Below are 27,654 nucleotides of genomic sequence, written 5' to 3' on the forward strand. Positions count from 1 at the left end.
CCACTCTGCATGATCCTGAGGTTTTTATTTAGCTATTTTGTCCATAAATAAATTCCTAATAAGAAACTCTCACCAAATTCACCCCATAACTGTAAGCCTCAGTGAGCTTCATTTGACTGGAGCCAAACGCTATGGGTGATGTTGCACTCCCTTAGTCCACTTCTTTACACAGTCTGATCAAAAGTAGATAAATAAATATGGAATGTTTTTTTATTATAAACGTGGTACTGGAATCGGTATTGCGCATCAAAACACAGTATCAAGTCTATTCCTTAGTATCAAAATCGAGTTTGAAATTTCAGTATCGCAACAACACTATTTGATACAGATTTTGATAACACAATGATGATAAGAATGTTTATTTTTAATACAATACAATACTAGCCAGGCTGTTCACTTCTCTCCAGCGACTAGGTCAGGAATCAGAATACACTAGATGTTTGCAAGAACCTCAGAAGTTGTAATCCGCCCACCGGCCAATCAGCGAAGAGCTGTGAAGCCATGATGTCAAACTCAAGCACCTGTCTGTGTCCCTTTTGTGGTACAGCACAACAGTAAAGAAAATGATCGAGATGGATGTAGACAAAGTATTACATTCTGTGTTTGCAACAATTCCCGAGATCGAGGATTTAAAGCTGGAACAAAGAGAATGTTTGGTGAATTTTGTCAAGAGGAAAGACGATATTGTCCTTCTTCCTACAGGATTTGGCGCATTACATATGTCACGACCTAATAGCAGTGACTGGTTAAATAAAAAAGTACCTGCCTACCACTGAGCAAATGAATCCTAATGATGCAAGGTCAGATGGTTTCCACAAAATGAAACTGGCTGATGAATCAAGCTAATACAATACAACTTTCAGTACAAAATAACAGTAATTTCTTGAATATTACTACATGGTCTTATATTACTTCTCATATAGCTCCAGACAGTTTTAAATCTCTTTAAAAAATCCTCTTTATTTATCTGTCCTATTGATGTGATCTTTTAGGTATGTTTAAAGGTGCACTGTGTAACTTTTTGGTTGGGGGTCCATCACCTTCTTGTTTCTATGGATATGTCACTGCTCTGCCTGGAATATTCCACAGTATGACAATAAACAGCTCTGTCTTACTTGTATTCAATTACAGTTGGTTTCACAGCTCAAAAACACCTAGAAAAACAGGCATTCTGACTGTGAGTGGGTCGCCTCTCCACAGATCTGACCTGTAACTTGGCCTGGTTTGGTCTCCATGAAGATAGAAATGTCATACTCTGAAACATTATGTTGTGATAAGTCTGTAAAGGTAAAAGCTACAGTGCATAATAACAAGAAATTTCCAGGTTCTCAGAAGATGTGGCTTTTTATTGCAGTTTTTAGTGGATTTCATTCATTATTCATTGCATTCGCTCAAAATTTAGGTGAACCCAACCTATTTTTCTCACATCTGCATGTTTTGAATGATGGAGAAGAAGAGAAGAGAGGCCACAGATTTGTTTTCCCTGTTTACATCTTGCTCAGCACCAAATATTTTAGTTATCATGATGCGATAAAGGAATCACGTGCATTTCAGAACATGTTTGTAGAAGTCCATTCAGTCTCTTTCCTCTGCCATGACTTTGGTACGAATCTTAACTGACCCACTCTTGACTCTCCACCACCAGCTTCAGCCAGTCACTCAGCTGTCTGGTCACCACCGATCACGTGACTCGCCTCGGCCAATCACAGGGCAGTGTGCGTGGACAGACCAGCCTAGGTTGAGCGCTGTATTGATTTGTTCCCTGGTCATGTTGGATAAAGATAGACCCCACCCAACGGCCGCTAAAAATAACCCCGCTAAATCAGAGCCGACAGGCAGTTATAAGGCAGCCTGCTCCTGGGAGATCCTGGACCACCACACTCGCTAGGCTTCAGTGTGCTGTTTATACACGGACGACATTTTGAGGACCGTTTAAAAGATAGGATGTTTTGAATGGTTAATTGCTATCGTGATACTGCAATTTTTTTCACTAAACACTGAAACTTAAGCATAATTTTCATGATTTGGCATGGAAGAAATGTGTTGAAGTGCAGAGGTGAAAATTAACTACATTTTGAGCTACATTTTTAACAACTGATAAAAAATTTGGACAATTTTTGTGACTTTTTTTTTTAATATATTGAAGTTGACATGTGATTTATGTTTAAAATCTAGGATTCTGTTCAGAGTGCACATTGTAAACAACTCCAGAAACACTAACATTTGAGCCAAGACTAAAATATGAACTGTCCCATGCATTTCAGGACATTGTAGACATCTAAACTACAGGTACAACAAAATGTTTCTGTAAAAAGAGGATATTTTGTTCTTTGGAGAGGACATTCTCGTACCTAAATAACTGCAGCCTTTGCGATTTGATAATTACACCGACTTCAATTGTGTTTATTTGAAAGTTGTGCACAGTATGGCATAAACATATTTAGCTCCATGCAGAATGTCTGGTTTTAACACACCTCTCAAAAGTTATAGACTGTTTTAGACCGTATAAAGAAGTGGACTAAGAGAGTGTGATGTAACCTATAGCGTTCAGCTCCAGTCAAATGAAGCTTATCGAGGCTGCGGTTACAGGAGCAAATTTGGAGCTGAGTTTCATATTAAAAATAGGAGTTTATTTACGGACAAAGTAGTGAAATAAAACCTTCAGGATTGTGTAGAGGGAGTTAATACGATCTGATACTTGTGGTTAGAGTTGGTTCGGTGATCATAAAGTGAAATTTCTGTTCTTTTGTGGTTGACTGGAGGTTGCATTCACGTTTTGTGCGATTCTTGATTCTCCACAACAAGATTTCCAGCCTTATCTAAGCACATTCTGGATACACTGGTAAACTATGATCTGAATACTTGTAATCGAGATAAGTGGGTCTGTCAGGATAATTACTATATCAATTTATCATTCAGTACACACTGCAAAAAGCAATATCAAGGTGCGTTAAAATTATTTAAATTAAGAACATTTGATTTTATTTGAGTAGATTCAGCTTGACAAGTAAAATTATCTACCAATGGAATAAGTGTGTTTTTCTTAATTCATGCAACATTAGATTTTGTTTCTTATTTTAAGTGCAGAGTTGTGTAGCAAAATGTATTTTCATATTTTAAGTACAAAAAGTCTTGTTCCACTGGTAGATAATTTTACTCGTCAAGTGAAATTTACTCAAATCATGATAAAATTTTCTTAATTCAAATAATGATTAACTTGGCTAGATTTTAGTGTTTGCAATGCATACCACAGACACAATATTTATCGTGAGGTCTTTTCCTTTTTGTTCTTTTTTTGCTTTTTTATGATAAGAATTTGAGCTGTAGAAGATTGAATGATGATGATCTATGACAATTATATTCTGTCATTTATTTATTGCAGCTCATAAATGTTAACAATGTTATAGATTTAGAATGGTTTTGGAAGACAACTGTGCTTTTGGCTTATGTATTATCATCTATTGTCTAAACTGACTTCAGCAATATAACACAATTCAGTATTATCGTGACAGCCCTAGTGAAAGGGAAAAAAATATAGCGATTTTTGTCATTATCGCCTACCCTTAATTGTAACTTTAAATAAGGTGATCAGTCGAATCCTTATTGTGGGTATACTGTAGTACTGTATGTAAAATGGCTGCTTATTGAGTGCAGCCCGACCACACTCTCTCACTCCTGTCTCCTGTGGGCGTCTCGATCTGAGGCACATTCAGATCGGCTCAACGTGGGAGTATCTCGTTTGTACGGGATTTTTTATTTTTTTTTCATCATGACCCCCCCTGTGTTTTCTCTGATAAAGTCTGTGGATTTGTCTAATTTCCCCAATTATTGACTCACACTGAAGATTCAAATACGTTGCAGTTTGCTCAAGCCGTGACCAGCTTCACAAAATCAAACCAAGTGTAGTGAATTTGATACAGAAAGATTCAAAAACATTTTATTTAGGGCAGTGGTCTCCAACCTTTTTTCTCCAGTGAGAAACCTGTACAAAACGAAAATGCCAGAGAACTACTAGTCATAAGAAACTGAGTATATTTAAGAGCCATGGCAAGCCTTAGATGAGGTACAGTTACATGTACATCAACCATTATCCTTTTTTTACAAAGTGTACAAAGTTAGCAATCAAAATTATACATGTATAATAGTAATAGGCATTTAATTAATCAGATTTTACTTATGCAGCACAATACGTGTAATACAGAAATCCCTTGACCAGCTGCTTGGAAGGGGGTGGAGAGCTACCAGCAGTTCCCGAACAAGACGAGACCCATGATTTAGGGAATACTTTTTCATTTTAGATTTGTCCTCTGCATTTGACCCATTCGGGGGTTATCAAAAGTGTGGCAAATCAGATACTTATTGATTTATGATTGATTTAGATTTACTGTCATGGTACAAAATGCAACAAAACTTCAACAGAGCAAATCTGTAGCAGTAAAAATGAATAAATAGTGGATTTAAATTGATTTTGATTGATAAACTAGATAGATATCGAAACTAGATACTCATTTGAGCAGATATTGATAGTAAAAAAAGTCACATTCAGAGGACAGAAATGAACCTTTTTTGAATAGCTTTCGAATGATCTTGAGCTGTATCAGAACAAGTAGAAGAGCCCATGGACCACTATGAACCTACCTGGACCACTGAGGGATTACGCACATATAAAGCTACATGGGACTAGAAATACTTAGCCTGATTCATCAGCTGGTTTCAGTTCGTAGAAACTGTCTGACTTCACAGTGTTAGAATTCGTTCACTTGACGGTAGGCGGCTACTTTTGTTCATTTAACCCATCGCTGCTCTTTCGTTGTGACGTATGTAATGCGCCGCCAACGGAGCTAACTGATATATGTAGCTCTTCCCAAATCCCATAGGAAGAAGGGCAATAACGTCTTTCCACTTGATAAACCACCACCACCGTCGCCATTTCACCAAACATTCTCTTTGTTCCGGCTTTAAATCCTCAATCTCGGTAATCGTTACCAACACAGAATGTATAACTCTTCACTGATTGGCTGGTGCTCGAACTCGCACTTCCGGGGTTCTTGTAAACCGTCTAGTGTATTCCGATTCCTGACCTAGTTGCTGGAGAGAAATTCAACTGAGCAGAAGCACAAGGTGACGCCAGCCTGGCTAAGAAGTATTATGGTTTCATGTGAAAACGTACAATCCTGTCTAAATATGATTATTATTGTAGTATTGGAATTTTTTTGGAGTATCAAGTCTATTCAGTATCAAGTCTATTTAGTATCAAAATTAAACACTAAATCCATCTTTCACTGCTGTTGGGGCAAGCTGATTTGGCTAACACTAAATTCATGTGCACATACGGCTCTCTGGCTCTCTGAACACGATCAGGATGTTCAAACGAACAAACAAAAAAAATTTGAGTTATGTCAGATCCAGTTGAGAATAGCAGAAACATCTTTCCTGTCCACAAATGCTCAAAGCTGTTCCCTCTGCACGTCTGTATTTTCTGTAAATTAGGCTGAAGTACGTCAGTCAGCGTCGCCGTGTTTGTGTTTGTGTATGTCATATGAATTCACACATGGCTGTGCTCTCTCTCAGATAAAGTCCATGGATTAGTCTCATGTCAGGATCTGATCCGGATTACGAGGTCCCGGGACTAAAGTGGCATTACGGAGCATTATGACACCAGTGCCACCAACATACAGCTGTGCCCTGGATTAAGGCTCGGGCCGGACTACGCAGAGACTAGGACCACGCCAAGGCCAGGACCACACCGAGGCCAGGACTATGCAGAGGCCAGATCCACACAGAGACCAGGACTACGCAGAGGCCAAGACTGCACAAAGACCAAGACTACGTAGAGACCTGGACTACACAGAGGCCAGGACTATGCAGAGACTAGGATCGGGCAGAGACCAGGACTGCACAGAGACCAAGATCAGGCAGAGACCAGGACCACGCAGAGACTGGGACTACACAGAGACCAGGACCACACAGAGACCACGACTATGCAGAGACCAGGATCGCGCAGAGACCAGGACTACCCAGAGACCGGGACTACACAGACACCAGGACTAGACAGAGACGAGGACTGCACCGAGACTAGGACTACACAGAGACCAGGACCACACAGAGACCAGAACTACGCAGAGACAAAGACCACGCAGAGACCAGGACTACGCAGAGACAAAGACCACGCAGAGACCAGGACTACACAGAGACCGGGACTACGCAGAGACAAAGACCACACAGAGACCAGGACTACGCAGAGACAAGGACCACGTAGAGACCAGGACTACGCAGAGACCGGGACTAAGCAGAGACAAAGACCACGCAGAGACCTGGACTATGCAGAGACCTGGACCACACAGAAATAGGTGAAAATATACTGTATGTGTATCAATCAAAAAAACATCTCAAATTTAACAAATAACAGATTTATCACTTTCATGCCATATTGTGGAATATTTTAGACAAAGTAATAACATTTCCAGACACCACCAGAAAAGCCATAGTACATAGTCCTTTAATGAAAAAAGTGTGAAGACGTGATTTCAAATGTGCAGATTTTGAATGTAATATAGTGAGTTTTTTTTCAAATTTCTTACACCACATTTCTATTTCTTAAAATTCTCGTGTCAAATCTGTGGGAGCCTTTGTTGTATTTTATGAGCTAATTAAAATTCATAGTCTAGTCCTCTCTTACACACCTTATAAGCAGCACCAGCCCACTGCACTGCTGCTGTGCCGGGCCTGCACTGTACACTGGCTTTTGTCTTGAATCATGAGCCAAACCGACCAAACCGACGTTAAACCGTAATAGAGACAAAATATCGGCCATCTTTGTAGTCCTCCATCATCACCAGATCCCTGCCCCCCAACCCCTCCCGCACACCCACCTACCCACATTCGCCCCCTTTTAAAAAAAAAAAACACGTCCCGAACCAGAGAGACCACTGCAGCGCCAAACGCCAAGGCCAGGGGGCGCACAATAATGAAGATGTATGCCTCAGATTAGCAGCAAATGCAGTACGCTACACCTGGCTAAGCGTCCGGGGGCGGGAGCAAGCTTGTCCCAGATAGAGACAAAGAGGGAGGCAGGGAGGGAGGGAGGGAGAGGGGGAGTGAGGAGAGGAGGGGGAGTATGGAAGCCTCGAGGGTCCAATTCATCTGTAACACACATGTCTGCATGGTTGAGATATGAAGTTGTGCGAGGCTTGACAACGCACAAAGGGAATGCTTACAATAAAAAGTCAATTTCACATGTCGAAAGCTCTGATATCGTGTTAAATCGGGTCTGTTTTTTTAGCTTTATTGGTTTCTTCATCAAAAACAAAACTGCAGTTGTTTCATTTTGTTCCAGTAAACCAGCACACACTGTAATCAATATTCACCCCACACCATAGGCTGTGTAAAGAAGTGGACTAAGGGAGTGTGACGTCACCCATAGTGATTGGCTCGAGTCAAATGAAGGGTGAATTTGGAGCCGGGTTCTATATTAGGAACAAAAATTTATTTATGGACAAAACAGTCAAATAAAAACAGTAGTATCATGTAGAGTGGGTTAATATGAACATTTTAAGGCCAAAATGACGAGGCTCACAGCAGCAGTTATAAAGAAAGGGACCACCGTTTTTTTTAATACAGTGAATTGGAGCTGGTGTTCTGTTGAAATGGACTGCCCTGTCGAAAAGCACTACTGAAAGTATCTTCATAGTCCATAAAGGCTATGCAAGTATGTGGACACCACATTTTCAAAACTTCATTTGGCAAAAATAAGGCAGAACACCATCACAAATATGTTAAAAACAGACATCTAGTCTTTCTAAAATGGTCCATTTTATGTTGGTGGGTGCTGCCATTTTTTTTGGCATAACATGGTAAAGATGGCACCAAATATATATTTTTTTCCCATTTTTAACACTTATTATCTTCTATTGCACTTTCCACAGTCCTTCAAAAATGCCCTCAAATTTGAAGAGTAGAATTTTTCGAGCAAATTCAAACCCCCAGAAATCTGTGATAAATCAAAAGCACATGTGTAAAAGTCCATATTTTGCCAAATTTTAACCCTTGAAAATTTGAAGGACATACCTTAAATAGTTCTTTCAAATACAGCAATCTGAAAGTAGCTCCTCGGAAAACTCTCCTCAAAACAGGTCAGGGGAGAGTTGACAAAATCTTTTTAATGACAAAACCATAATGAGTTGGGAGCTAAAATTTGAGATTTTTCCTTCTGGACAGTGTGTGAACCTCCTAGAATTTTTTCTGTCAAATCTGAGATTCGGAGATCTGGTGTGAAATGACCCTAAAGCGAACCTCCCCAGTTTTGCAACATATTTCTTAGAGACAGAGGTTTTGATGCTGGGTTTGATGCGAGTCTGGAGTAATAATAGATTTGTTTCGGGTGCTTTGTGAAGTGGGTAAGACTGTTTTTAGTGGCAGGATAACTATGGCCACTGACATGCACCAGCCTAGCACCAGTGACCTCTGCCAATACAAGGACTGGATGGAATATTTAAAAAAGTGTCTCCACACATCTCCAACACTCTAACTAGGAAAAGAGGTCCTATGTCCAAAATTCCGAACTGTCCCTTTAACCTTAACAATGACAAAGTTGCACTGTGGAGGAGCTGTCACTTGCTTGTCTCCATGAAGATGTTTTCCTTACCTTGAATGTCCCACAGTATGGAAATATTTACATTTTATTGCTGAAAGAACACTGAAGATCTGACTTAACCTTGCCTGTCTGTATCACCTGTTTGTCTCCATGGAGATAAATAAAGTAAATGCCACAGTGTGCAACATTCCAAAGCTTTAATATCTCCAAGTTGACGAGCAGGTGCCATACCCTTCACCAGAAAAGTTCCACAGTTGCATATTTAAGTACAGATTTCCTACCAACAGTGGGTCTTATTTGTGGTAACATATTTCACTTCAGCTCACAAGCAGCACAACTGGCCAAAAATATCAGAAATAATCCTCGCATATCAGTTGATAGTAAAGGGTCCAGATTTGGGTTCTCTCCTTGTCACCACGGCGATGGTTTTAGAGCGTTTTGTGTGTCAGGAAAAGTGATGCCTCTCCGGGGACCACTTGACGGAAACAGAGTCGTACATCTCAGATTCAACCTTTAACTTTCCCCATTTCACAGACTGCTCCTTCTCTGTCCAAGTCTCAAGTCTATATGTTTAAAAGCCACATTTACATATGACAAAAGTGATCCAGCGACGCACATCGACACAGGTGACGTCACTAGATCTACTCTGCAAGCTAAGGCGCGGATAGTTCAGGCAAAGTACCAATATTGTCAGTACCGTTTTTATTTAAATTATTAAAGATTTACATGGGACAACAGCAGAAAGGAGAGATCGGTGAGTGAGTTAGCTGAAGATATATTATTTTCTGGTATTTATGTAACTTTTCTGGTGGAGTGTTTACCTCTTGTTTGTCACTATAAGTGTGTCATTGCTTTGTCTTAAATATTCCACAGTATGGTATTAAATCTATATCTCCATGGAAACAAGCACAGGTTAGATTCAACACAATAAAATGTAAAATGGTGATCTAAATATGTTATGTGTTAGCAAGTACCATGTAGAAGTACCATACCCTCTCTTTAAAGTTCCACACTATGGCATTAAAAGTATCTGTAGATTTGATATCAATACTGTACTGTTGTTTTATTGCTCAAAAACATCTTAAAAAAACATATATTCTTGATGATCAGGATTGTCCACAGATCTGATATGCTTAATATCATACTGAGGAACATTCAAGCCAATGAAATAACATTTCAGTGGCGACAATCAGGTGGTAAACCCTCCACCAGAAAAGTCCCATAATGCACCTTTAACATTTTGATGTTTCTATGACTCAAAAATACCTAGAAAAACATGCATTCTTGTCATCAAGACTGTTTGTTCACAGATCTGATGTTTAATGCCATACTCTGGAACATTCAAGCCAAAGAAATAACATCTCAGTGGTGATAATCAGGTGGTAAACCCTACGCCAGAAAAGTTACGCAGTGCACCTTTAACATTATGATTTTTTTCCATGTACACATTTTCCATCGCTCAAAAATACAAAGAAAAACATGCATATTTGTGAGCAGCATTGTTTGTCTACAGATCTGATGTGTTTAATGCCATATTGTGGAACATTCAAGCCAAAGAAATAGTAGCTCCATGGAGACAAGCAGCTGGTAAACCCTTCACCAGAAAAGTTCCATATTGCACCTTTAACATTTAGATGTTTTCATCGACTCAAAAACACCTAGAAAAATATGCATTCTTGTGATTGAGATTGTTTGTCCACAGATCTGATGTGCTTAATGCCATACTGTGGAACATTCAAGCCAAACAAATCACATCTCAGTAGCGACAATCAGGTGGTAAATCCTATACCAGAAAAGTTACACATTGTACCTTTAACATCATGATTTCATTCCATGTACAAATTTTTACCTTTGAAAATATGCATTATTGTTTGCAGCTTTGCTTGTCCACAGATCTGATGTGTTTAATGCCATACTGTGGAACATTCAAGCCAAAGAATTAGCATCTCCATGGAGGCAAGTAAACCCTTCACCAGAAAAGTTCCATAATGCACCTTTAACATTTAGATGTTTTTGTCGACTCAAAAAAAACCCCCAAAAAAAACAAGATTGTCTGTTCACAGATCTGATCTTTAATGCCATACTGTGGAACATTCAAACCAAAGAAATAGCATCTCCATGGAGACAAGCAGCTGGTAAACCCTTCACCAGAAAAGTTCCACAGTGCACCTTCAACATTATGATTTCTTTCCATGTACACACTTTCTATTGCTCAAAACTACCAAGAAAAACATGCATTATTGTGAGCAGCATTGTTTGTTCACCGATCTGATGTGTTTAATGCCATACTATGGAACATTCATGCCAAAAAAAAAAAAAAAAAAAAAGCATCTCAATCAGATGGTAAAGCCTACACCAGAAAAGTTACACAGTGCATCTTTAACATCATGATTTCTTTCCGTGCACAAATTTCCCATTGTTCAAAAACCTGCATTCATAACATCTCCATGGAGACAAGCAGCTCCACCAGAAAAGTTCCACAGTGCGCCTTTAACTTTACAGTATTTTTCCCTTTACAAAATGCCCACAGTATCCTCAGTTAACCTCCCCCATGCACACAACCCGACATGAATGACTTAGCCCCAATAGACGAACTACATTTGTGCGTCTGCGATTTCAAACATGAATTGATAATGGATTTTTCACAGCTGGAGGGACATTGTGACCGGCCTTTCCTCTGACACATTATTTTCTAATTCGCAAAACAACAAAACAAAAGTGAAGATGAGATCCGAACTGTCCGTGTTTGTGTGTGAAGCTTTGGTAGAGGAACAATGCAGCTTTTCTTTTCAGCGCAGGATCAAAATGGCAGCTTTGAAAACCCAGATTTTGTGCGCTCTGTCCGAGGGAGGAGAGGGAGCAGAAACCAGGCCAGCCAGGTCACTTCAGAGCTAATTCAAACCACTTCCGATGCAGGAAATTGGGTCTCAAAAAGCAAAGTACATTTAATTAGAGCTAGTATTTAGATTTGGGGTAGTGATATGAGAGAAAATCAAGCAACAACAGCAGATAAAACCAAGGCCAACCATTATACAGTAGCAGTATTAGTAGTAGTATTCCTGTATCAGTTATGAGCTCTTATCCATGTTGTTTTTTTGTTTTTTTTACCGGTGCCATAGTGATAAACAATGATTAACATGGACCATATTACACTATTTTCTAATCTTTGTTATAATGTTGTTTCCTCGTCGTAAACATACCTGGAGTTGTGTTTTGTTTCATTCACGCATGTTTAACACACAAACCCTGCAGATTTAGGCTTTTCTCAAATGGAAAACACCTTCCACCTTGTGATGTCATGTAGTAAAACAGGAAGTGCTCCACTGTGTTTTTAAACTGCACACACCTTCACTAGAATCATTTAGATCAGTGTTTCCCAAACTTTTTTTTTTCTGGGGACGCATATTTTAAATCAGGGGTGTCAAACTCAGATTCACAGAGGCCAAAATTAAAAACTGAGACTAAGTTGTGGGCCAAATTAAATATTTATTGAAAAATGTCAACAACATCTGCATGGTTTCTCTTCTTTCAAGATAAGTAATGTTAAACCTTTTCTTATTATAATAAATGTTTAATAATAGTTTTTCTTAAACAATAAATCCAGAACAAGCAAAATATAAAATAATAACAACATTTAAAATAAATAATGTCTCTATAGTCTATCTGTAGACTCTGACAACTCTAATACATATTTGAGATGATCTCGTGGGCCAAATATAATTATATCGCGGGACAAATTTGGCCCCCGGGCCTGAGTTTGACATGTATGTTTTAAAAGATACAAACCTTCATGACCCAAGTCAATATTATTATTTGTAATCACAAAATAAAGGTGGATTTGAGCATTATTGAACATTATTGAGGATATTTTATTGTTGACTGAGTGATTGTGTCTCTGAACAATTAGTATTACTCAAGTTTTAAACAATGATAAACATAAATCGCCTATTTGGGCATTAAATGTAGCCCATTTCTTTTTCTTTCCAGTATTTCATGTCTTAACATTTCAGCATTTCAGTCTGTGTTTTTGTAACGCGTTCCAGTCCGGGTGCTGGAGGAGAGCGCAGCAGCAGATCAGGCGAAGCATTCAGTCTGTTTTTGCGCTTTGTTTTCATTTTTGTGAACACAGAAAATCCCAATTCACACATATATGTAGTAGTGAAAGAAACAAGCATACATTCACACACATTCTCACATGTCAGAACTGTATATTATAGACCTACATGCAGATCGTGACAAAGTGACCCCAAAAAAATCTCTTGCGACCCACCTGAGGCGAGCGACCCAGTCTTTGGGAAACACCGATTTAGATGATTTCAGTCCTAGAATTTCTAATCTCTACTGAACAAAAATTAAAACTACTCCTTCATGACATCACAAGGTGGAACAGAGCATTCTGAACTTTGGAAAATTTCCCTACCTACCTTTTGTCATCTTGTCTTGTCCCAGTACTTTCATATTATAAGCAACTCTTGAGGTCTGTTGTGAGTACTGTCTGCATCTAATTATAATGTGTTTTATTGTTTGAGCATCAGGAAGTGCACTGTTAGCATGCTGGTTGTTGTTAGCTTTACTGTCATGGCAAAAGTCCCGCCTCTGAAAGCAGTGAAAAGCGGTTTTAAACTCGTCGTGGTGAATAATTAGGATGCTCTGAAGGCATAAAGTATAAGTAAGAAATGATTCTGAGCCACTGCAAATCGTTTAAAATGAACTAGTTTTGTGGTGTTCTCATTTTTTTTTTTTACTTGTGATGCGACCTGAAAGCAGCATTTGCAGTTTTGGTACATGTTTTATCTAACACACACACTCAAATGGAGGCGCACAGCTTTTTTTAAGTGGACTCAGGTGTGGGCGAAGTTTGTGCAACCAGAACGCTGTGTGAAGCAGTAAAACGGGAAAATCATACAGAGAAATGCACCACACAGTCTATTAACTACACAAATGTCAAAGATGCTGGCTGTTTTTGTGTCCTTGGGCAAGACAGGGTTGATGGAATGAAACTATCAGTGTAAGGTCTTATCTAAACAGTACAATTTAATTAACGTTTTATGGTTAAAGGGGCACAATGTAACTTTTCTGATGGAGGTTTCCGCCACTTACTTGTTTCCGTGACTTAAACTGTGATGCCGGACTTTTGAGCTGCATACAGACTGAACCAGGACTGAACCATGACTAAACCAGGACTGAACCAGGACTAAACCAGGATTTTTGAAAAATGAATGAACAAATGATACACGGATTGTTATTACTTTTCATAGAATGTTCCATTGTTATGCATTAAACATTAAACTAAAGCAGGTGAGGCACTAGACCAGGTTACAGGTCAGATCTGTGTAGAGGCAACTCCACTTTTAAAGGTCCCATATTAAGCAAAACTGACTCTTTAAGCCAAGGTATAATGTTGTTACGTCATCAATAACATACCTGCAGTTGTGTTTTGTTTCATTCCCGCATGCTTGTTGCAGGTTACAGACACCCTACCAACAAAGTTACATAACGCAGCTTTAAACTTCTTCAAACATATTCCTCCACACTGCACAACTCGTCCCTTTGTTGTAGCTGATTGGTGTTTTTAATATTCATAAGACTCATCTATTCTATCCTTAAAAAGTGAAAGCACGAAGGAACATAGCAGGAACAGCAGAGGTGAAGCCAGGAGCTGAGAGAGCACCTTTTATCATTAGAATACAAAGACAAACCAACAAAGCTCTTTCACATCTGACTATTACAGATTCAAACAACTACAACGCTGCTTTGATAACGCGCGGAGAACAGAGGAACCTGCAGACGCTTCATCTCGCACAACACTTTTAACATCTCACTTCAGCTTTGCAAAATATTGGACTAATGTTAAAGGTGCACTGTGCAGCTTGTCCGGTGGAGGGTCTGTTGCCCGCTTGTCGCCGTGGAGATGTGCCGAGAATGTTCCGCAGTATAGCCACAAACTTATAAATCACCATGGAGACTTGCGAGAAAAATTACAGCTTGGATTTGCAGAGAGGTGACCCAACTCACAGAAAAATGTATGTTTTTTTTAGCAATAAATGACATCTGTAGTTGAATAAATGCAACAGGATAGTTTAATGCCATACTCTGAACAATTTAAACCAAAGTATTAACATCTCCATGGAGACAAACAGACAGGACCCACTCCAGAAATGTTACACAATGCACCGTTTAGTTAATTTCTTGTTATCAATAAGCCTAACTTAAGACTTTAGACAAACTTCACTTTTTTTGTGAACGTATATTAGTGTGTAGGTATTAGTAGTAGTAGTAGTAGTAGTAGTAGTAGTAGTAGTAGTAGTAGTAGTAGTAGTAGTAGTAGTAGTAGTAGTAGTAGTAGTAGCAGTGGCAGTAGTAGTCCTAATAGTAGTAGTCCTAGTATTAGTAGTAGTAGTTCTAATAGTAGTAGTAGTAGTAGTAGTAGTAGTAGTAGTAGTAGTAGTAGTAGTAGTAGTAGTAGTAGTAGTAGTAGTAGTAGTAGTCCTAGTAGCAGTAGTAGTAGTAGTAGTAGTAGTAGTAGTAGTAGTAATAGTAGTAGTAGTAGTCCTAAGAGTAGTAGTTCCAAGCAGTAGTAGTAGAAGTAGTAGAGTAGTAGTAGAAGTAGTAGAGTAGTAGTAGTAGTAGTACTAGTCCTAGTAGTAGTAGTAGTAGTAGTAGTAGTAGTAGTAGTCCTAGTAGTAGTAGTAATAGTAGTAGTAGTCTTTGTAGTAGTAGTAGTCCTAATAGTAGTAGTCCTAGCAGTAGTAGTAGAAGTAGTACAGTAGTAGTAGTACTAGTCCTAGTAGTAGTAGTAGTAGTAGTAGTAGTAGTAGTAGTAGTAATAGTAGTAGAAATACTGTGGAAATGTGCTAAAACATGCTTAAGAATTGTACAAAATGCAAAATGACATACAACTGAAAATTAACCATTTGAAATTTGCAATTAGCCCTTTAGCAGCCTTTTCAAAATATTGTTATTATTATTGTAGTACTAGTATTATAGACCAATCATCACATATTTTGGACCAATATATTCTAATATTCTAAACCATATCTTTGAAAAAAACAAAACAAAAATACTAGAGAAGCGTTGTAATCTGTTTTTCTATACGGACTATCTCCTACTTTTACTGTCACTATACACAGCAGCTGTCCATTACACACAGGTTAATGGCACCGCTTGACAACCCAGGAAGTACTCAGCGTGCGCACATCAGGTGACATCAAAGGTCAAATGTCGGACTGCGTTAAAATCTGCCCCCATAACGGCTGTCAACTCCCCCGCCCCCTCCTGTGCTTTTATACGTGGTCAAATGCATTATAATAGGTTTCTAATCACAGAATTATACGCTTCAGCAGGTCAAACATGTTATAAAACATATCTGGAGTTGTGTTTTGTTTCATTCACGCATGTCTGAGTAATCTTTTATTATTAGTCTGTCTACATCTCCAAAGCTCAAATGCTCTGTTTCACCTTGTTATGTCATGAAGTGGTAGTTTTCAAGTTAGCAGCTCCAGTTTAGTTTTGGTTCAGTAGAGATTTGCAATTCCAGGTCTGAAATCATCCAAATGATTCTAGTGAAGGTGTATATGAAGTTTAAAAACACAGTGGAGAACTTCCTGTATTACCACGTGACATCACAAGGTAGAACAGAGTGTTTTCAAATCTGCTCCAATCACAGCTGTTAACTCCTTGTCCTTCTTTGGTTTTAGGTTAATAATCACAAAACTATACACTTAGAGACAGGTTAAATGTGCAGGTTAAATGTGTTATAAAAACACCCGGAGTTGTCTTTTGTTTTGTTTGTCATCTCCAAAGCTCAAAATGCTCTATTCCACCTTGTGATGTCATGAAGTGGTAGTTTTCAAGTTTACGGGTCCTTTTTTTCGTTCACACAGTTCAGTAAAGATTTGCCATTCCAGGTCTGAAATCATCCAAATGATTCTAGTGACGGTGTATACGGAGTTTAAAAACAAAGGTAGAGAACTTCCTGTATTACCACGTGACATCACAAGGTGGAACAGAGCGCTTTCCAGTCAGTGGTTTTATATTTATATATATATGTATAAAACCTACCTGGAGTTGTGTTTTGTTTCATTCACACATGTTTGAGTAACCCTTTATTATTCGTCTGTTTACATCTCCAAAATGCTCAAAACGCTCTCTATTCCACCTTGTGATGTCACACAGTGGTAGTTTCCGAGTTTACAGCAAACCCCTTGTCTCCTCCTATGGTTTTATATGTTCCTAATCGCAAAACTATACTCTTAAAGGCGGGTCAAATATGTTATAAAAAACAGTTAATGACAATAAACAAAGTCCAGGGTGGTCTTAAAGGGACGGCGCCCCTGCATTGAGCTTAATTAGGGCTTGACCTGTAAATCGTTTTGCCAATACATCACGGTGATATATGAAGCTGGGGCCTCCTTTACTGCAGTCACTGAATATATTATTATTATTTCATTATTTCATCGCTCAAAATGTTGGACCAGGCCTGTGGAGTCGAGTGGGAGGCGTTTTATGCAACACTTTTTTTGTGGAAGTGGCTTCACCCTCTGCAGTAGCGGTGCACTATAAAAATACATGCGAGAGTGTATACTAGTAGTGATGTGGGGAATGGGTCGCACCGGTGGACAGGAAGTAGAGCACGGAAATTGCGAAAAAATAAAATAAAATGGTCTGAGATTGTGGTTAGATTTTAAAATTAGTGTTTTTAAATCTGGATTTTGTTAAGTTTGTATTTAAACATGTCCAGGAAGTATTTGCTTTTGAAAGAAAACTAAAATTAACTGCTAAATTAATATTAGAATCATATACATTTTGGCGGACTTTCATTTTGAGCCCATTTTGAGGCCTAGACCTGGACTTGGTTTGGTCCATTTAAGTCCTGGTTTAGTTCTGGTCCACTCTTGGTTTAGCTCCAAATTAAGTCCCATTTTAGTCACAATTCTGTGTTTTTGCAAAGTATAACTGTGTGCTTTTAGAGGTCTAAACTACAGGAATGGCAATGTTTTTTTTGTGATACGTCAACAGCACATTATATCCTCCTGAGACCCGACCCATTCATTTGTGTCCTTTATAGTGGACATGGAGTTAACCAGTCGATCTTTTAAGTGTTTTGAGATAAACTCTTAGGTTCCTCTGCCTAAATAGGGCTGGTGGATTATAGGGTACTGTCATATCCAGGATAAAAAATAAAAAAAAAACCTCAATAGGAGTTAGTTTGTGGCTGCATTATGATTAAAAAAAGAAGAAAGAAATTAAAAGGGAGTCTAAAAACTTTTTGAGGCAACTGTAGAAGCTTGTCAGTGAAAAAAGTAAGGTTATTTTTAACAACAAAATGTCTCCATTACAGAGTTTACAAAATTATAAATAAAAATACAATGAACAAATGTAAATGCTAAGGTGTGTGTATATATATATATATATATATATATATATATATATATATATACACACACACACACATACACACACGCACATGCACACACACACACATATATATAAAATACACTTTTTTTTTCTTTGGGTCCCAGGATGATATTACTCAAATAATGACATAGCATTTGTTTTAGAAGGAGTGTAACATGATAAGCAAAACATTCAATTCTGTATTAGACAGAATTGCATAATATGACCTTACAATCAAAGTACTGTATAGCACAAGAAACACAAATACAATACGCTGTTATTAGCTTAGATCTTCTTACTTAGAAAAATACAGATGTATAATATATATGAAATGTAATCTGTTAAATTCAAGTACTTTCAGAGATTGGTGCCTAAAAGTTGTAGGAAGAAGAAAAGTACGGTTCATAAAGTCATTTCATAAAAGCTTTTGCCACGATAGACTTACATGTCAAATAAAGAAATCAAATATTAAAGGCCCTGTACATAATTTTTTTCCGCACATATATGAGCATAATAAATCTTGTCTTGATAGAGATATGGCAGGGGTCAAACTCAAATTCACAGAGGCCAAAATTAAAAACTAGGACTAAGTCGTGGGCCAAACTAAATATTTATTGAAAAACAACATCTACATGTTTTCTTTTCTTTCATATTAAAATAAATGTTTAATAATAGTTTTGCTTAAACATTGAGTCCAGAACAAGCAGAATATAAAATAATAACAACATTTGGTAGAGCTTTAATTTAGGGACTAACTAACTAACTAAGAGTAATCGGTTTCCTAATTAGCTGTTATTTAGCTATTAGTTGGTATTAATCAAACACTTATTAATGCTTATTAAGATTTCAGTGTATGCACAAAAACATCTATTGTAATCTTCACTTTAATGGAAAGAAAATAGTTAATGCTTTAGTACTCACAAAATATGGCCTTAGACAAAAATGCATTAAAAGTACTTTATAAATATTAACAAAGATATAATTAAGCACTTATTATGCATTTTACTATTAACTAGCTAATAATATGTTAATATGTAATCTAAAATGTTACCCACATTTTAAATAAATAATGTTTCTATAGTCTATCTGTAGCCAACGGGCAGCTCTAATACATATTTGATATGACCTCCTGGGCCAAATATAATTATATCGTGGGCCAAATTTGGTCCCCGGGCCTGAGTTTGACATGACTGATATATGGTATGAGCAGCTGTTCAAGTCAAAATAGTCTGCTGTGTACTGTCTGCATCCAACTAAAACATTCTATTGTCCGATAATCAGGAAGTGTGTGCTACTGCATGCTAGTTGCGAGCGTCATCATGACTGAAATTGCACAACGCGCTTTTAAACTCATCAAAGTGAATAAAAAGGATGCTCAGAATAAGTTTAAACTTAAAGATGTGCAGAATAACTTTTCGGTTGGGGGTCCTTCATTTCTCTGCCTGGAATGTTCCACAGTATAACTTTAAACAACTCTACCTTACATATATTCAACTACAGGTGTTTTTATAGCTCTAAAATACTTAGAAAATTTTCATTCTACTGTGAGCCGGGTTGCCTTTCCACAAATCTGACCTGTGGTTTCTAAGATAAAGCAATAACATCTCCATGAAGAAAAGCATTTGACGGACCCTCCACCAGAAAAGTTACACAACGCACAATTCCGTTTTTTTAAGACAGTAAAAATCAGCTCCAGCTCCTAGAAGTCAAATGTGTTATGTGGTAAAAGTAATATCTGCTCATAAAGTTACTTGAGTGGCTGTAACTCGATGTCTCGCGTTAGCCCCGCCCCTGTGCTCTGACCCCTGCTGCCCTATGGATCGGGCAGAGTCATTGTGAAAGTGACCTGCCACTCCCCTCACATATTCCTTTTAATATGTCCTTACATTCAATCCATTAACCCCCCGTGACAACAGCTAAAGCCGGCACTTAAAACAATACAGACGGACCTGCTCCAGATCAATACGCGAGAGGATATACAAGGGTTAAGTAGCACGCATTATACCAGGTTGTTTCAAAATAGCGATGCATATTAAAGGTCCTATAGTATATTACTGAAAACTGCCTCTTGTGAGATGTTATAATGTTGTTATTTCCTCAAAAACATACCCGGAGTTGTGTTTTGTTTCATTCACACATCTGTCTACATCTCCAAAGCTCAAAACACTCTTTTCCCCCTTGTGATGTTTTCTGCCTTTTACCTTTATTATTCTAGCACATGTGTTTAAAAACCCAGTGGAGCAGTTCCTGTATTACCATATGACATCGCAGGGTGTAACAAAGTGTAACACAGTGTTTTCTGTTTGAGAGAAGAACTAAATATGCAGGATTGTGAATGAAACAAAACACAACTCCAGGTATGTTTTGGATGAGGAAACAACATTATTAGCCTGATTCATAAGCCGGTTTCACTTCGTAGAAACCGTGTGACCTCGCAGTGTTAGGATTCATTCGCTCGACGGTAGGCAGGTACTTTTTTTCATTTAACCAATCGCTGCTATTTGGTCATGACGTATGTAACTAACGGTGCTAAGCTTTTCCCAAATCCCGTAGGAAGAAGGGCAATGACGTCTTTCCACTTGATAAAATTCACCAAACATTCTCTTTGTTCCGGCTTTAAATCCTCAATCTCTGGAATCGTTGACAACACAGAATTTATGGCTCTTCACTGATTGGCTGGTGCCCGAACTCACACTTCTGGGAATTTTACGAACCGTCTAGTGTAATCTGATTCTTGATCTAGTCGTTGGAGAGAAATGAAACTGAAACTGGCTACAACATTATAACATAGATCAGAAAATGACGTAACATGGTCCCTTTAAATATAGCCTAGTAAAAGGCTATATTACTATGGGGTAATAAAGTTAAATCAGACTAATAAATAATTGCATTAAAACTAGGGACTACATCAAGACTGAACTAGATCTACACCAGCACTAAACCTTACACAAACCACAGACAAACCAGGACTACGTTTAGAGTACAAGAAGAACTCAACCAAGTAGGATATCGTTACGATATCCAAATCTCATGATACGATATCGACATTGTATGAACCTCACAGTACGATATTTTTTAAGATGCTTGGGAAAGCTCACAATATGGTGAGGGGTACAATATTTATTGCGATATTTTGTGGAGGCTAACAAAGCCTTGACAAAAACCTTGCCTTGACAAAACTTATTCCAAAGAACTAAGGCTTAAAAGTGCTTAGAACTGTTATTTCTTCTTGTAGTCTACACTGAAATGGAGCAAAGGATCATGGTCTATGTAGTTCCCTCTGTCTTTTTTTTTTAGCTATTGCTGCACCATAACTCTTAATTTAAGCAAAGAGACTTGTAATTCAATATATTGTGATGGTCCACGATATTATTGTGAGAACTCTGACATCACGATATCACGATATTTCGGTTATTCTTACATCCACTGAGATTATATACGTCTAATTTACAACTTTTTCAACATCAGATAACCTATTATGCCATGTTTAATGTTGTTTCCTCATCACAGACAGACCTGGATTTGTGTTTTGTTTCATTCACACATGTTTAAAACTGAAAACCTGCATTTTTAGACTGAGTTCTTCTCTCAAACTTCCAACTTGTGATGTCATGTGGTAATACAGGAAGTGCTCCAGTGTGTTTTACTTCACTAGAATCATTTGGATAATTCAATATTCCGCCCTGGAATTGCCAATCTCTACTGAACAAAAGGTAAAATGAGCTGTTAACTTGAAAACTATTGCTTCATGACATCCCAAATTGGAACTGAGCATTTTGAACTTTGGAGATGTAAACAGACTATTAATGAAAAATTACAGCGTGAACACGTGTGAATGAAACAAAACACAACTCCGGGTGTGTTTTTGATGAAGTAACAACATTATAACATGACTTAAAGCTCACAAGAGTAAATTTTGTGTAATATAGGACCTTTAAATCACTTAATTTGAACATTATTTGGTAAACTACTTCAACTACTTTGACAAGACACAAACCCGATCAACCCCAGAAGCAAAATGATAAGATTGTAGTACACTGTTCATTCCAAATACAAAACCGTCAGGCTTCTCAGTTGTCTGCAGTGATGAAGAAGCTGACACGTTTTTTTAGATTATTATGAATGAGATACAAATATGAACTTTCAACACTTGCGTCAACAATGGGGCGCCAAGTTCCATGTATAATTTTCTTCTCATTTTAGAGTGATGAGACTTGAAGAAGAAAGAGCTGGTTCTCAAATCGGATCATTGTTTTAAATTTTGACTGACCAGAATCACAAGTAGTAAGTTTCGAAAAGCTTCTGTGGAAAATAATACAGACATGCCCAAAAATTGTTGACTGTAAGGACTTACGGAGCCAAAACTCTTGGGCAACTTAAGTAAAGAATCAGAAAAATGGTAGGCCTACTATAAATCCTTCTGTTAATTGCTGTGCGTTTAAGGTCCTATATTACGCAAAACTCTTGTGAGCTTTAAGCCATGTTATAATGTAGTTACTTCATCAAAAACATATCTGGAGTTGTGTTTTGTTTCATTCACACATGTTTGAGTAACCTTGTATTCCAATTTGTGATGTCATGTAGTGGTAGTTTTCAAGTTAACAGCTACTTTTTGCATTTAGTTCAGTAGAGATTAGCAATTCCGGGGCTGAAATAATCCAAATAATCCTAGTGAAGGTGTATAAACTTTAAAAACACAGTGGAGCGCTGCCTGTATTACCACATGACATCACGAGGTGGAACAGAAACACAACTCTGGTTATGCTTTTGATGAAGAAACAACATTATAACACAGATCAGAAGATAGCGTACTATGTGCCCTTTAAATTCAGAAAAGAATCAAAGTTAACCCTCTAAAAGTTCCTGATCCATCTCTCGGACCAAATCCAGCTCTTTGAAGGCCCAAGTTTGTCCCGCGGGCCACACTTGGACACCTGATTCAACACACAGACCCAAACAGCTGTGGCATCAATGTGCTTCCTCTCAGTATGTCTCACGTGACACAAACAGCAGGTGTCTGTTGTGCTCCCATAATGCAACAGTTAGGAAAGGAGTTCTGCAGTAAACCTCCACTGTCATGTGCACAGACATTCAACACGTTCTCCCAGATGTTTCTAGTTCTTCTTCTCAGTAACAGAACTGGCCCCCTCGTGTGTCTGGGTCCACGTGTCCCCAAAAGCATGTAACGCAGCATGTGTGGTGACAGTCTTACCTTCCAAGCAGCAGGTCCTCCACAGCCCTGAATGGGTCATCACCTCCTCGTTCTTCTTGCTGGTCTCGTTCTCGCTCATGGACTTGGTTTTGCAGACGCCGCGGGAGTACAGCCAGTAGTCCGTGCCGACCGCGATGGTCATGAGACTGAAGGCCGCGAAGGCTCCCACCGTGGTCAGCAGCATCTGGACTCCGCGGTCGAAGAGACCCATGTTTCCGCATTCCATGAAAGGGGGACCCCCTTTCCTCTTAATGTACAAGAAGTAAATATTTGAAAATTTACGGGACCAGACCAAACCGAAAAAGCGGGATATACTCGAGCGGAAGGAGAGGGAAGAAGGAGGAGGAGGATGCGGTAGGAACCTTATGGTTGCGTTTGGGTGAGGACCTCAACAGAGAAAAACGGCCGCGGGTTTGGGAGGTGAGAGGAAGACCGGGTTTGGCGTCTCCTCTCTTTGGCGTTTGGATCTGAACCACAATAATCAGACGTGTGAAGAGGACACAGCTCCGGCCTGCAGCTGAACCGGGGCGCAGAGATGTCCTTACGCGTGGAGTGGCAGTGACTATAAATGGCACTGAGATGAAGCGAACTGAGGCAGGCCTAAAACTACCTGTTCCTATGTTCACGCGGGCATGAGGCAGGCGCACGGCACGCTTGTACGTCTCCTAATCACTTAAACACTTAACCTAACACAACTATTGGCTTCAGAGCTAACGCTATCCACTACAGTGTCCTGGCGTTAATCAAACGGAAGAATGCAAGGAAATGGACAGCAGCGAGGAATCTTTCATATCAGAGCGAACACAAGAGCGAGCACCCAAATCAAAACCGACACAACGACGCAAAATGATCAACCTTAGCTATCTATATTTACGCACACACGCAGCTAGACAATGAAATGGGGAAATCAAGCCTCAACGACTCAATTAATTTATTAATTAATTACCAGTTCTTCTTGTGTGTAGCCTAGATAGAAAGCAAACCAAAAAATAAACCGCTTGGAGATTCCTTTTTCCTAAAATTTTGGTCGCCAGTTTCCATATGTAGCCCTATAGCTCTGGGAAGGTTTCCGCCGAAAATGGGGGTCTTCTTCTTGTTCTTGTACGGAGCGGGACAGAGGCAGAGCGGGCATCACTCGACACAGAGGCGGCTGGCGCTCGGTCTCCTCCCGCTGCTAGAGAACCGGGGGAAAGTCAGTGCCGTGGAGGAGGAGGAGGATACGAGGATAGCAGCAGCAGCAGTAGCGGTAGCAGCAGCAGTAATAGTGGTGGACAGGAGAATGGCACGGTCCCGCTCTCCTTGTAGCCCTTGCGCCATGAAACAGCGAAGAAAATAAACGATGCTGAATGTTGCAATCCCCCCTCCTCTACTGGCTCCTTCTTTGCTGCTCTTCTTCAGAAAAAAAAAAAAAAAAAAAAAAAAAATCTATTACACAATCAAGCGCCTGTGTCACGATGAGCGCGTCCGTTCGTCGCTTCGTTCGCTCGCGATGCAGCCCCAAATCGCTCCTCCGCTCGCTCCTCGTCTTCTTCTTCTTCTTCTTCTCTCGTTATTTCGCTGTCGCCCCGTAGCGTCTGTCTGCGCCTCCGAAGGCCCCGAAGTCTGCCGCAGCGATTGAAGATGTTTTAATTCCGTTTGTGCACGTTTGTGGAAGGGGCGGCGGAAGAAGGGGGTGGGATGCTGGATTCGCACTCCCCGCTGCCTGCTGCCTCTCTCCTCTCGTCTCCGCTCCTCTCCGCGGCCGCTGCGCTGTGCCTTAAAAGCTTTTGTGCACACTGCATGAAATTTATGTCCCCGGAGCTAATATCGCGGGATCCAATTGTTGCAGCAGCAGCCTCCAAGGGAACGTACTTTCCCCCCTTTTCTGGCTCTGTTTTGACGTTATCCGCGTAATAAAAGCTCACCAAAAATGCCCATTGAACTGTTATTTATTTTTTTAATTAAAACTTTATTCGTTTGCATAAAGCTGTGTGGACTACATATATTTTTAAATACATAGCCAAAATCTAAATATATGTTGAGGTATTGTGATCCACGGTGCTGTTGTCGATGTGGTGCTGAAAGGACAGTTCCCTAAACGGACGCTCCGTGGAGTTTGTCGCCCTCTGGTGGGAAAATACAGTCATTACAATTACACTTGCAAAATAATAGGGCTTTTTAAATTTATTTATTTATTTATTTATTTTTTAATCCAGTCAATTTCTGTTTCTGAACACATGAGACACATTTTGTAGTGTTGATGTGGTAAACTAGTGTAATTGTAATTATATTGTTAGTATTGAGTTAGTGCTTTAGTTCAGGTTTAGTCCTGGTTTAGAGCTGGTTAAATCCTGGTTTAGTCCTAGTTTATTTCAGCTTTTATGTAGAGTTCTGAGTCTACAGTGATCCGTATCAACCAGAACTGGGTTAGTCCTAATTGAACCAGGTTTAGTCCTGCTTTAGTCCTTGTTCAGTCCTGGTTTATTCCTGGTTCAGTCCTGGTTTAGTCCTGATTTAGTCCTGGTTTAGTCTTGATTTAGTCCTGGTTTATTCCTGGTTCAGTCCTGGTTTAGTCCTGGTTTATTCCTGGTTCAGTCCTGGTTTAATCCTGGTTTAGTCCTGGTTTATTTCTGGTTGAGTCCTGCTTTAGTCCTGGTTTAGTCCTTGTTTAATCCTGGTTTAGCCCTGGTTCAGTCCTGGTTTAGTCATGGTTTAATCCTGGTTTAGCCCTGGTTCAGTCCTGGTTTAGTCCTGGTTTATTCGTGGTTCAGTCCTGGTTCAGTCCTGGTTTAGTCCTGGTTCAGTCCTGGTTTAGTCCTGGTTTAGTCCTGGTTTATTTCTGGTTGAGTCCTGCTTTAGTTCTGGTTTAGTCATGGTTTAGTCGTGGTTCAGTCCTGGTTTAGTCCTGGTTCAGTCCTGGTTTAGTCCTGGTTTAGTCCTGGTTTATTTCTGGTTGAGTCCTGCTTTAGTCCTGGTTTAGTCATGGTTTAGTCCTGGTTGCTTCAAATTAATATTACACAAGAAGAAGTAAAACATAGTGGTTCAAAAAAGACTTTAAAAAGTATTTGTGAAACTACAACTCAAGTAAGAGTACCTTATAACACAAGTTTAAGTGACTCATTATTGTTGTTCCTGTCTACATCTCCAAAGCTCTGTTCCACCTTGTGATGTCACAGTAGTTTTCAAGTTAACTAAATCTGACCTTTTGTTTAGTAAAATTAAGCAGTTTCGGGGCTGAAATTATCCAAATTATTCTAGTGAAGGTGTAGTTTAAAACCATGGTGGAGAACTTCCTGTTTTACCACATGACATCACAACGTGGAACAGGGTGCTTTCAGTTTGAAAGAAGAACTCAGAAGTCTAAACAGGGTTGGAGGGTTTGTGTGTTAAAGAGTGGGAATGAAACAAAACACAACCTCAGGTCTGTTTGTGATGAGAAGACAACATTCTAACAGGAGCCCAGTGTTGCTAAACCCTGCTGTAGTCATAAGTGCAGAATTTCTGTATCAAAAAGACTGCCCCAATTTCCAACGTTTTTGTCTAGTGTCCCGACAACTGTCTATAAAAACACACATTTGACCCAGTTAGGGAGAGCTGCTGCCCGCTGCTCCAGTTTGAACTAATCAAAATCCAAATCCTAAAATACATCTGTACTTAGGTCACACATACATGCACATGACCCCTTTAAACAAAACACACCAGAATTAAAGGTGCACTATGTAACTTCTGTAGGGAGGTCTCTACAAGCTCTGTGGAGATATTTGTGGTTTGTCTTAATCAATATAGCTTTAAACGTATGTGTCTCCATGGAGAAAAGCAGCACAAATAGGCCATGTTAAAAAGTTATTTGTTTCATTCACAAGCTTCCATCCTGTAATGTCATGAAGCAGTAAGTGATTATTATATTGATTTGCAAATTTTTCAATTAAAACATGGTAATTTTTTTCTTCTAAAATTAAATAATTATTATATATTATTAGACTTAGACTTAAACAAATTTTATTGCCCAACAAGGGATATTACTTGGACACAATAGCTCATATATCACAAGAAAAAATATAAATGGTAATAAAAATTCTAAGTAAGTCACAAAAAGTCAGCTCAATTTCATTTCTCTCCAGCAACTGGAATAAACTAGATGGTTTGCAAGAATCCTGAAAGTTGTAGACCACACACCAGCCAATTAGTGAAGAGCTGTGAAGCCATGACGTCAAACTCAAGCGCCTGTCTGGGTCCCTGTTGTGGTAGAGCACAACAGTAAACAAAGCGGTCAAGATGGATGTAGACGAAGACAGACATTCTGTGTTGGCAACGATGTTTGGTGAATTTTACCAGTTGGAAAAATGTTATTACCCTTCTTCTTACGGGATTTGGTGCATTACATACGTCATGACCAAATAGCAGCGATTGGTTAAATAAAAAAGTACCTGCCTACTGTCAAGTGAATGAATTCTAATGCTGCGAGGTCAGACGG

At 39.1% G+C, this 27,654-nt stretch overlaps 1 protein-coding gene across 1 annotated transcript in view; it reads right to left on the reverse strand.

Moving 5' to 3' along the window:
• The window catches only part of cacng2a (calcium channel, voltage-dependent, gamma subunit 2a), a 123,373-nt gene extending 99,946 nt beyond the window's left edge, over positions 1 to 23,427 (reverse strand). The window contains exon 1 of the mRNA XM_020933232.1: positions 23,202 to 23,427. Coding sequence (XP_020788891.1) covers positions 23,202 to 23,427 — 226 coding nt within the window. The remainder of the gene's footprint in view (positions 1 to 23,201) is intronic.
• Between the last annotated feature and the right edge of the window lie 4,227 nt (positions 23,428 to 27,654).

This window comes from Boleophthalmus pectinirostris, unplaced genomic scaffold, assembly GCF_026225935.1.
Source record: "Boleophthalmus pectinirostris isolate CB_2022bp ecotype Guang Dong unplaced genomic scaffold, ASM2622593v1 HiC_scaffold_17, whole genome shotgun sequence".
Classification (NCBI taxonomy): Eukaryota; Metazoa; Chordata; class Actinopteri; order Gobiiformes; family Gobiidae; genus Boleophthalmus; species Boleophthalmus pectinirostris.